The following is a 12311-nucleotide window of genomic DNA, read 5'->3' as shown; positions in this document are numbered from 1 at the left end:
TATATATATATATATATATATATATATATATATATATATATATATATATATATATATATATATATATATATATACACAAATATATAATGTAGCCCTCTCTGTGCAGCAGGCAGACATTTAAAAAAAAGTTAAAAAAAAAATATATAATAATAATAACAATAATAAAAAAACCCTGAATGATTTTGCGTTCTTTTTATAACCATGTATTTTTTTTCCATGAACAAGTTCTTTAAAAAAAAAAACCTCTATGATATGTCTAGTCTTCAAGTTCTATGTTAAGTATAGTTTCACTTTTAATCAATATTTTAAATAAATATTTTAAATCGATTGACAGCCCTATATATACACATATACAGAGCGACATAATGAGTGTGATCAATATTGTCTGACATCAAATCAGTGTGTGTATATTTACCAGCAGTAGAGACAACATGCAGCAGCATCTCAATCTCACAGGTGAAGAGGGTCCATGAAGAATAAGAATAATCCCAGCGCACCAGGTAGCCATGCTCGCTCGGGGAAACTTGCCCGTAACACCCCTGTGGCATCCTCAAGTTGGTTTGGCCTGCACCTGTGAGAGAAGCATAATGAGGAAAGCATGTAAAGAGGCAATTTCTGGGCAGGAAAAATGTATACAGCTGCTTCAAATAAACACAGAATATCCATTGCATAGCAACCTTTTTTCTTCTTCTTCCTAACCCTTTAAAATTAAGAACATTATTGTTTGTTGTTCTTGCTAATATTGATATAGCTATTATTGTTTTTCATGTTGATATAATTCTCGATATTGTTCTTGTTTCTATTGACATTGCTGTTCTTGGTTTTGATGTTGCTATTGTCCTCAGTAGCATTGTAGCAGCAGTAAGTCCAGCCACAAAATTACAAATAGCGTCTTTAGAAACGGAAGCGTTTTGGAGCCGAATCTGAAAACAAACCGAGCATGTACTTTCGCACACTGCAGCACACTCACTGACCCAGAGGATAGAGAAGTTTAGGTGTCTGTCTCCTCCACAGTGTCTCATCCTCTCTGGACAACACATCGCTGGGTTTGTGCTTGTACACCTCAGTGTAGAAGGACATTTTATCCAGGAACATGTACACCTGAGTAAGAGGGTGTAACATTAGTCACGTGTTTAAGTAACAAAGTAACAATATTGAGTATCTACAAAGCTGAGAGAGTGTCTGTAATAACCTAATTCAGTGTGCAATATCACCAGTGTGTGTATGTGTGTGTGTGTGTTTGTTTGTGTATACCCTCTTGGCAGTAGATTTATCAGCCAGCAGTGCAGTAAGGATCTGCAGTAATGGTCCAATCTTATGAGGAAAAACACCCACGGCTGAGTCCAAGATCATCTCCAAACCCACATTGGGTTTCTACCGATCATTCACAAGGATGAACAGGAAAAGTAAAAAAAAAAAAGCAAGTGACATTTTAGCTTTGTGATTATTAATTGTGTGTTTGAGACACTTACAGACTCCCAGAAGAGCTCGGCTAGACTCGGGGCCGCGAGAACCTCACAGGCAACATTAATCAGGTGCTGGAAAAAAAATATAGGGGGGAGAAATTGATCAAGAACAGACAATCAAAAAGATTTCAATGAGTAATTATTATTATCGATTATTTTGGCAATCGCGTGTTCTACCGATTAGTCCATCGATTAATTGAGTATTTGGATAGAAAATACTTTTTTCTTCATTAAAAAGTAATGCTAAATATACAAGAGAAAATAAGACGGGTCTCTTAAAATAAACAAAAATTTTATTGATGAAATTGCATACAAGAATATCGTTGAAAACTAAACCCATTTAGTGCATTTTATAACCATATCATTTGCATTTTATATAAATAAAAATATACAAATCTTTTTCAAATGACTTTAAAAAAAGTTAAACGCACTGTATGGTGTTTTCTTTATGTTTTAGTGAAATGATCCCATTTGCATATTTTCTGTTGTTTTCTTTGGTCTGAATCCTCGACCCTCACTGTTTTCTCTCCGTTCCTCCACTTTTTATTCTGCAGCATCTTCTCTGTGTCTCCAAAAAGTCATGCTCAAAATGGCCATCTTTAAAAATCTTCACAATGACCAGAGCATTGAAATGACAATTTATTTATTTATTTATTTATTAAAATGTTTTGGGTTGTTTTTTTTTAGCAAAGTTCAGTACTTTTTTTTTATATACAGTGTAATGCTTAGGTTTTTTTTTTAATCCAGAATCCATTTTAAAAACTAGCGTTTAATTAATCAGTTATCAGCAAATACCCATCAGTACCAGCTATCAGTAAATTCCACTATTAAACAACCTCTATTACATTATGCTATGTAGCACTTTTTAGTCTAGTCACCAAATATTCTGAAAAACAAAACAATTTTGACCACACAATGTTTGCAATTTTGCTGTGTCACTGCATGTGGTATATTTCAGTAGCATTTGTTACATCAGCAACTAATTTTGTGTTTATTTATGCTAAAATGAACCACACTGGCAGTTTAAAATAAGAAGAGGCTTAAAGTATAAACACTTCATTAATTTTAATTTCACACACAAATACAACAAAACTTTTTCTAAGAAAGCACTCAATGGATAAAGTAAACTGAATGTAATCTGTACCTGTTGACTGCCCAGCGTATCCTCTTCGAACGAAGTGACCACAAATGAAAGGAGACCGTAGATGCACATGCGTGCAGTACTTGCAGTGCACTAGAAGACAAAAAAATTTAAATAAAAATGACATAAAGAACATTATATATAGGAAGTAGGAAAAAAACGGGGATATAGCCAGTTATTTGTATTCTGAACATTAAATATACACTATATGGACAAAAGTGTTGGGACACCTGGCCTTTCTTGCCATATGCGTTTCTTGTCCAAACTGTTACCACAAAGCTAGGATGTCTTTGGATGCGTATAATACATTGGAAAACTTGGAAAAACCAAACCTGATCCAGCATGGCAAAATCACACAACTCCACAAAGATATGGTTTGCATGGTTCGGAGAGAAAGATCTTCAGTGGCCTGCTATAGAGCTCTGATCTCATCCCTACGGAACACTTTTGAGATAAAATTTTGTTTAATATTGTTTTAAAGATTTAAAAATCACATTCTTGATATCACCCAAATGAGGATGGGTTCCACTTTTGAGTCTGGTTCCTTTTAAGGTTTCTTCCTCATTCATCTAGAGAGTTTTTCCTTGTCACAGTCGCCTTAGGCTTGCTCATCAGGGAAAAAAAAAACACATCCTTCACTTTAATACTTAAGTTCTGTAAAGCTGGTTGAGAAGATGTCCATTATGGAGATATAGAAATAATATAAACTTAAACTTGAATACTGACTGTACCCCAGGCCTCCTCATCCTACAACACCCTTGTGGCTGATGAACACAAATGTCCACAAGCACACTCCAAAATCTAGTGGAACATCTTCCAAGCAGAGTGGAGGAAATGATGAGAGCAAATTGGGACTAAACATGGAACTCAAAAAGCACATACAATACTTATGACCAGGTGTCCGCATACTTTTGGCAATATAGTGTATCAATATTATGTTAAGCGACGTATAGTAATGGCACTATTCTGTCATATGATGGTTGCTACTCTGACTTTTACATAAAGGTTTGAGCATGTGTGATTCCTACGTTATTCCCCGTGCTGCCGAGAACCTGCAACATGTCCGTGAGGTACTGAAACACCCCCAGCTGCAACGTGATGTGGCCGAGTCGTTTGATGATCGGTCCGGCTTCAACTGGTTGCAATGTGTGTCGTAGGAGGACCCAGGCCAGCAAAACCGGGCCGTGGTGAGAGATATCGCCGAATGTCAGCAACATCTGATCCATCTCCTGTAGAAAGAGAGTTTGAAGGTCGATATAACTTTGAAAAGGTACTGAGGTAACATCATGTGTTGCTTATGTTTGTTCATAGACTATAAGAAAATGTCTGTGGTTGGTCAGTTGGCATGTTGATCAAAATGTCTTTATAGAGGCATAACTATAGAAAAATCTTGTTAGCTACGTAGCTGTTGTAGCCAAATACAAAAGGAATAACACCAAGACAGGCATTTAGATATATTCTTTTACGGTTAAACAAATAAATTATTCTATTCTTCCCCATGGTAAAAAATGATGAAGGGCCTTTCACAAAGTGTTGACACTGGATACTCCTTCCATGTTAAAATCGTAAGAGGAAAAATTACCACCAAACTTCTTTCATTTAAGAATAGCATGTTTATATTCATTTAATATCAGTCTTACCTAAAAATTTGTTACTGTAGAAATTCCTATAAAAGGAAACTATGTGACAAACTTAACAGGTTTAAACAGCAGGTTTACTGGCAGCGCTATTCTGTATTTTGTGTATTTGTGTTGTCTTTGCACTGTTTGCACCAAGTTGCACACGATGCACTTTTTGTGTCGAGGACACTTACTATTCCTTAGCCCTGTGTTTTCTGTGATTGTTGTTGTATGTAGCACCAGGGTTCAGGAGAAACGTTGTTTCATTTCACTGTGTACTGAGTCGGCTATATATGGTTGAAATGACAATAAAAGCTTCTTCTTGACTTGACTTAAATTAGCACAGTCATGCTATTCTGGAAAAAAATAAAATCATCTTTCTGATAAATTATAGTGTGACGCAATATAAATTTTCTCATGATCTCAAGCACATATACAAATAACGTGTGGTTTTTATTTTAAGCCACTAATACCTCATCTTCCAAATCGGACAACTTATTATAAAGTTAAACCTGGGTCACGTTTATAGCAACGTGTTACACAGCTCATACAGAAAACTTCAAGACCTCCAGGTGTAAACACAGTAATGCACAGCTGTAAATGTACAGAGATTCTCATTACCTTGTTGATGTGTGTGTTGCAGAGTTGGTGCTGTTCCGTTCGGTCTTCCAGAGCACATTTATGCAGGAAGTCGATATCCATCCCCTCAACAAGAATCAGACAGCTGAAATATCTACACATGCAAAGTCAAATTAAACTGAGTACGCAATCAGACTTCTGATTCATCATTTTGCAACTTTTGCTATTTTTAGATAATGTTAAAAATAGGGGTGTAACGGGACACAAAATTCACGGCTCGGTACGAACTTCGGTTTTTAAGTGACAGTTCGGTACAATTTGCGTACAGTTAGGGGGAAGAAATGCAAAACATAAAATTGCTTGTCTTTTTTTTATTATCGCAGTTTATTATTATTATTAACATTAGTAAGCAATATACATTTTTATAACAATAAAAAAATGCTTGCTTGGTTAAATAATATATTAAATGAAAATTGTATGATATTTAAAAAGAATGTAATTTATAAAAATAAAAGAATAAATCAAATTAATGCAATAAACATTTTTCATATTGATTAAATTAAATAATCAATTGGCACAAATTACATTTATCAGATTTTATTCAATAGTTGGCATTTGTTAGACCCCATTTGTGTGTGTGTTTTACATTTAATTTTCTAAAAGATATGTTCTACTTATTTCAGCATTTTTTAACAAATGTCTTCATTCCCTCCCTCGATATGCAGAATTGTCAGGATTACTAACTCTAGTAACCCTGGCATTTTTGTGAATGTTTTCAAGTTTAATAATAATAAAAGAATGCGCTCAAAGTGCGATGCAGAGACTAAACAAACATGCGGCCCGCCACTAGATACGTTCCCGTGGAAAATCAGATTTTAACTATGTTCCGCACGTAAGAAGGATTGCATTCGGTACACGTGTATCGAACCGAAAGAACTGTACCGAAGATTTTCAGTATGAATACGTGCACCGTTACACCACTAATACAGTATAAGTGATGATTCAAAAGCAATTTGAAAGATTTTTTTTCCACTTGTATTGAAACTAATTTCTATGGTCTTTTAGATCATGTGTTCATCATTATTTGGTAGTAACAATGCAGTAACTTGTTAGTTTGACATAATTCCTTCAATTGCTAGTAATTAAACTGTGTCAAACCCTATTCGGTCCACTAGTGTGTCCATGCTCTTGTCCACAAGATGCCGGTTTGTTTGTCGCTGTCCAAAACCCTGCTCCTTAAAGAGGCGAGTAAAGGTCAAAAGGTCACTATGGGGCATCTCAAAGTAGGCATAGTATAGGAATAGAACCTCCAACAGCAAAGCCTGCTCCCTCAGGCACTGAGAGAACCACCGAGACACCTGTCTCTCCGTCTACAAAAAAACATTTGAAATAAAGAGTTATGTACATACGTTTTGATACAAAAAAAAAACACAACTTTAAATGAACCGAACATAGAGCCTTGAGGAACGCCATAAGCATTCTGAAAACTCTACAAAAGTGTGCCTTTTTTTGTTTTTGCCAGCACAGTTAGTTTTACTTGTCTTATGTACAGAAAATGGGTAGTGTTCACCATGGGGGGTGTGATCACTTTTATGAAATATCTGCCTCTGGCATATTTGAGTTCTGAACAAGAGGGAAACCCAAACAAGTAGGACAAAGTAGTACACACAGAATTATACACAAATTTATAGGGGATATGTCTCCACAATTAAGCATTTTTTAATCAGCTACCTTCATTTCTTTTGTTATAACAAACATTCTACAGACATTTGGCCAACTGAAGCACAAACAATGTGTATATCCACCAGCTACAGTAAATTAAAATATTCCATAGTGAAGTGAAACAATGAGGTCATAAAAACTCAATTATAGCTTAATTCAAGTGTGGTATTTCTGTTCAGTGATTACTATGACACATTCAATATCTGTATAAACATTCTGGAGTGTTTGCAAGAGACCAATGAATAAATACACTATATGAATATACTTCTGCAGGCAGAGAGAGAGAGAGAGAGAGAGAGAGCGAGAGAGAGCGAGAGAGAGACTTACCATCAGGTTTCCATGGGTTTCCCATGTTGGCGCTTCGGCATTGAAAAGAGCTTCAAACTGCTGTAGGTAGTTTGGCACGAGATCTTTCTCCAGCTTGTTCACACAGGTTGCATACTCTGCCTAAACAAGCATAGATAAACCAAACAGCAAATCACGATCAGACACTGCATATAGTTTTTAAAAAGCCTACTGTCAACTCATTTAACGTGTGGGGAAAAAAAACCTGTCGAAAGTAGTAGTAAAACAAGACAATAATTAATAATCTTTCTCCTTCCTGGTGGCTCCATCCTCAGCATTCTCCTACCGATATACCCCGTGTCCCTCCTCTCCACATGTCCAAACCATCCCAATCTCACCTCCCTCACCTTGTCTCCAAAACATCCTACATGCCCTGTTCCACTAATAAACTCATTTCTAATCCTGTCCACCTCGTGTGTGTGTGTGTGTGTATATATATATATATATATATATATATATATATATATATATATATATATATATATATATATATATATATATATATATATATATATATATATATATATATGTATACACACACACACACACACACACACACATTTTTTTAAAAGTGCAATTTAATTTTAAATTATTCGTTTTAAATAGAACGCACCTATAATGGGATTTTCTTTATCGCCAATTTATGTAATGCAGAATGAAATACAGTTCTTATCATATTTACGCTCTATTGATGGTCTTTATGCGAATTGATGTGGAAGGCGAGATGCCGTTTTAACCTCGGCTGCATCGCTATCGCTTATCATCGATAAATGGCATGTGGCCATAAGGTGCATCACAAAGGACACTTTTGCTTTAAGGGTGGGATCATTTGGTTTGGAGGTCAAAGATTTATAGCAGTTTATGCCTCCACCATTTTGCTGTATATACACATGAGGGGGCACAAGTATACATTTTCCTGTGAGAAATGCATGCACGGTTTGAATGTTATACAATAGTGCAGTATAATGATAGTACCATTTTTATTCACGCACCCCCTCAGTCACCTCTTTGGAGAACCTCTGTTGTAGGCTTATAATCTTAGAGTTGACTCATAGAGCCCCCTGTAGAGACCATGATTTCAAAGACATCTGCATTTTTTAAACCCTACGCAACTGTGGCCAGCCCTACTGTTAGTCTGCATGACTTCAGACAAAGAAACGGGAGAGATTATGGTGCTCAGCTCTTTACCCTATAGGGATGGCGCTCATCCTGGAAGTAGGTGAGGAGGAGGAGGACACAACGCAAGAGGCAGACCCTCTCTTCATAGTAGTAATCTGCTATCTGAAGAACACACATACACATGCAAAATTATTAAAAAAAACGAGATTATGAGACAAAGACATTATTAATTCTTAACTACACACGTATATGGTCATAATAATAAAACTAAGTTTAAGTACACAAGAATAAAGTCTACAAACAGCTAGGCATGGGAGAAAAAAAAAAGCATGGACAGGAAAATGGACGAATAAATACAGATGGGAAATTGACATAACTGCATGGCAAGTCAAATAGATGGAGGGGCCAAAGAGCTAGAGGTCGACCTATTAATAAGGCAGATTTTTGGCATTTTTTAATGAATAGGCATCAGCCGATTGTGCTGCAAATTAGGCATATATATTTTTTTTTAATAATTTTTCTCGCGTGCTTGCACGAGAACGTAACCTGTCCCATACCAGCAGGTGGCAGTAGTCTGTATTTAGTGTCCGAACAGGGAAAATCGGAAGGGCTGGAACTGTGGACATATAAAGCACGCAGCCTTTACGCCTGACGCGATCATAACTAAAGGATTTGTGTAGCTTTTTTTTAGTCATGTCTGCCAAGTTGTAAAAGCAAGAGCAAGATTGACAATAAGCGTGTTCTGTTTTTTTCTTGTGTGCTCATTCGTTAAGCTGAATAACCAATTAGGGCTCTCTTTTACGCCGACGATCTCTGCCCTTTCAATTCAACATGCAGAATCGCTGACCAGAGCCAACGGTGCGGAGGAAACTAAAGCCGACCGATGCTCAAAAACACCATGGTGTTCGGCCTCTACAAGAGGCAGAAAAAAATGTGACAGAAAGACCTATGGACATTAAAACAGAAACACAGATTGGAAAAAAGAGAAACATACAGATAAGAAAAACCAAAACAAAGATGCATGGGCACATCAGACAAATGCAATTAGACATAGTGGACAATTCGACAGATAAACAGTTGTGTGTGACCTTGAGCAGTAAAGCCTGGCTCTGTCTCTCATCTTCTATCACGCTCTTCAGTGAGTTTCGAGTTCCTCTGTAGTCTTCCTGCAGGTAGCACTGCAGAATCTGTACACTTTGCTGTTCATCCAGACCCTGGAATGCACACACACACTTTAGTTAATGCATCATAGATCATGATAATGCATCTAGATACAAAGACTTCTAGAGCAGAAACAAAATTAGTTCAAAGTGCGAAAATTTGTGTCAAATATATGTTTACCAGAAGTTTGCTGATGCGGACTCCGAATTCTTTTAGAGACTGAGGAACATCTTTATCTGCTTTTAATTTGTCTGCTGATGAAGAACTGCACACAAACAAGCAAAAACCCAAGATTTATTATTTTCCAAAAATGGCATTTCCCAAATACATTTAATTCTCTTTCACAACAAACTACTTATAAATAATTCCCAGTCGAGGAAAAACTCCCTGAGAAGGTTTGAGGAAGAAACCTTGAGAGGAACCAGACTCAAAATAAAATAAAATAAAAATGATCTGGGAATCAAACAGTTTCTTTCCAAATAAATAATAATAATAATAAAAATAAAAAAACACACACACACACACACACACACACACACACACACACACACACACACACACACACACATATATATATATATATATAAAATACACATTTTGAGCTTTACCTGGCTGTTTTGTAGTACGCCAGGCCCTGCAACAAGCGCTCACCACATCGTTCTAACTCCGCTTGGATCTGGGTCTTTTATAGAAAAAGGAGAAGAAAGAAAAACAGTTATGCATGAAAGATAGTCCTGTTCTAACACACTCAGATCAGTTCATTAGTTAAAGGAAAACGCCAGCCATAATAGGTTTGCACTGAAAAATCTCTTAGCAATTCCGGTGCTGTATTTTTTCTATTAATTGACAGATGATAATAATTATAAGCATTTTCTCACTCAATAATCTCAACTCAACTCAATAAAAAAAATTAATAACGAATTGATATTTACTAACCGGTTCCCTGAGAGCGGATCTTCCCAGCAAGATGGTCCATAACTCCCGACTGCTTCTAAAATGATCAATGATAAAGCATTATTATTGGTAGTTAAGGAAAGTGATGCACATTCATTACGCAGTCAATAAATCTACGCAGTCACTACAACAACACAAAGTTCTCAATAAATGTCTAGGCAGCTTGTTCTAACCAAACTGATCGTGTGAAGTACAGTACAGTACCCAGTGAAACAAGGATATATATAATATACATAAGGAAACAAACAAAAAATAACCTAAACAACTACACCAAACTCACTACAACGCTTTTTTTAAGTGCATGTAAGCAACGTGTGACGAACAGCACAAGACAAGCAGATGAGAAACACAAACACTGCAACACTGAGCAGTACTAAAGATCAGTGTTAATGCAAATGATTTGTACATATAATAATATTGTGCATGTAAACACAATGTTTTGGCAGCAATTTGTGCAAAACGTTATGAGTTTGTTCAATTGTGTCAGACTGTGTCAGTACAGTCCCTTTGTACTGAGAAGTTGTTAGTTTATATTTTTTAGGAATACAAAGTGTTTAGGTTTTGCTTTAGTAAACAAAGTAGTAGATTTCGGGTTTTTTTAGTTTTAGAAAATAGTGTTCCGTTTTAGTTTTTTAGCTTTAGCATGCAAAATGTTTTTTTAGTTTTAGAACACAAACTTTTATTTTTAGAATACAAAGTGTTCAGATTTAGTTTTTTAGCTTTAGCATACAAAATGTTATTTTTGGTTTTTGTTTTAAGTTTTAAAACACAAATTGTTATTTTAGAATACAAAGTGTTCAGATTTAATTTTGGAATACAAAGTGTTTCGATTTTTTATTTTTATTTTTTGCTTTGGAAAACAAAGTAGCAGATTTAGTTTTTTAGTTTTAGAAAACATTGTTCCATTTTAGTTTTTTTTTTTTTAGTTAGTTAAATGTTATTTTTTGGTTTTTAAGTTTTAGAATAAAGTGTTTAGTTTTAGTATTTTTGCTTTAGCATACAAAAAGTTAGTTTTCTTTTTTTTTTGTTGTAGAACACAAACTGTTATTTTTAGAATACTAAGTTTTTAGTTTTAGTTTTGTAATCCAAAGTGTTTTTATTTTTTATTTTTTGCTTTAGAAAACAAAATAGTAGATTTAGTTTTTTAGTTTTAGAAAACAGCATTCCGTTTTAGGTTTTTGTTTTAGTTAGTTAAATGTTAGTTTTGGGGTTTTTTAAGTTCTAAAATAAAGTGTTTAGTTTTTTGTTTTTTTTTAGCTTTAGCATACAAAAAGTTATTTTTTAGAATACAATTTTTTTTTAATACAGTGTTTAGTTTTTAAACACAAGGTGTTTAATTTTATTTATTTATTTTTTGTTTGTTTTTAATACAAAGTGTTTAGTTGTATGTAAAGGATTCAGACTCAGGATGAAACCCAGTTTACAGAATAGATGACAAACCACGCTCGAATGTATTAATTAGCAAATTAATCAGTAAAATATTTACACTTTATTTCAGTTGTTCCTATAATCGATAATGGTTTAAATTCAGTGATTAGCTACCTATCAAACAGTTTCATTGTTAGCCTCGCTTTCCCCGGCTCAATCCAAATTAGCACACTACCGCCTACACTCGTGAGCTACATAGCATGCAAAATCCTTTACTCTTGCACCCTATGTAGTCCCCTAGATATCCCATGTCGTCATTTGGAATTAAGCCACCACGTTCCCTCCACATTGTGGTGTCTCATTTTTCAAGCACAGCTCCGAGAGGAAGATGACATTTTCATGACTCGACCGAACATTATTAATGAAATTCATAATTAAAGACGCGGCGCAAGCAAAGTCTGGAACATAACGGTTTGAAAAAGACGTAGGTTTGTTGCCTTTCATTTACCTGATACAAATCTCCGAGTCCGCCATCTTCGCCCCCCGACCAACTGACCAATCAGAAGCGTGCTCGTGGGTTACGTCACATTATCGATACCATTTCCGGAGTCCCACTCAAAAATACATTCCTACATTAATACCCACATAGATATTTTTTAATACTCTTAAAATACAATAAATTATATTTAATTGTATTATAGCATATTTTATAACACTAACAACGCTGGCTGTAGTAACACGTGACTTAACTGTCACGCCGCAACCCATTCCCATACATCAGGCTATTTTTCCCCCGCTTGAGCTCAGTAGCCAATCACAATGCAAGTGGGCGGGATT

General features: G+C 35.4%; 1 protein-coding gene across 2 annotated transcripts in view; it reads right to left on the bottom strand.

Moving 5' to 3' along the window:
- nup188 (nucleoporin 188) overlaps nt 1-12248 on the bottom strand; it is a 32608-nt gene extending 20360 nt beyond the window's left edge. The window contains exons 1-15 of one of the 2 annotated variants that reach the window (XM_083563940.1): nt 11983-12248; nt 10089-10143; nt 9761-9834; nt 9333-9417; nt 9080-9205; nt 8061-8153; nt 6855-6974; nt 5964-6175; nt 4848-4959; nt 3636-3836; nt 2611-2700; nt 1473-1538; nt 1255-1374; nt 975-1101; nt 416-571 (exon numbers count right to left, since the gene is read on the bottom strand). In XM_083563940.1, coding sequence (XP_083420066.1) covers nt 416-571; nt 975-1101; nt 1255-1374; nt 1473-1538; nt 2611-2700; nt 3636-3836; nt 4848-4959; nt 5964-6175; nt 6855-6974; nt 8061-8153; nt 9080-9205; nt 9333-9417; nt 9761-9834; nt 10089-10143; nt 11983-12008 — 1663 coding nt within the window. In that variant the 5' untranslated portion in view covers nt 12009-12248. The remainder of the gene's footprint in view (nt 1-415; nt 572-974; nt 1102-1254; nt 1375-1472; nt 1539-2610; nt 2701-3635; nt 3837-4847; nt 4960-5963; nt 6176-6854; nt 6975-8060; nt 8154-9079; nt 9206-9332; nt 9418-9760; nt 9835-10088; nt 10144-11982) is intronic. The other variant, XM_083563939.1, reaches the window with a different exon arrangement.
- Nucleotides 12249-12311: the final 63 nt, after the last annotated feature.

Source organism: Silurus aristotelis, assembly GCF_946808225.1.
Source record: "Silurus aristotelis genome assembly, chromosome: 16".
Classification (NCBI taxonomy): Eukaryota; Metazoa; Chordata; class Actinopteri; order Siluriformes; family Siluridae; genus Silurus; species Silurus aristotelis.
This window is presented reverse-complemented; position numbering and strand designations above follow the sequence as displayed.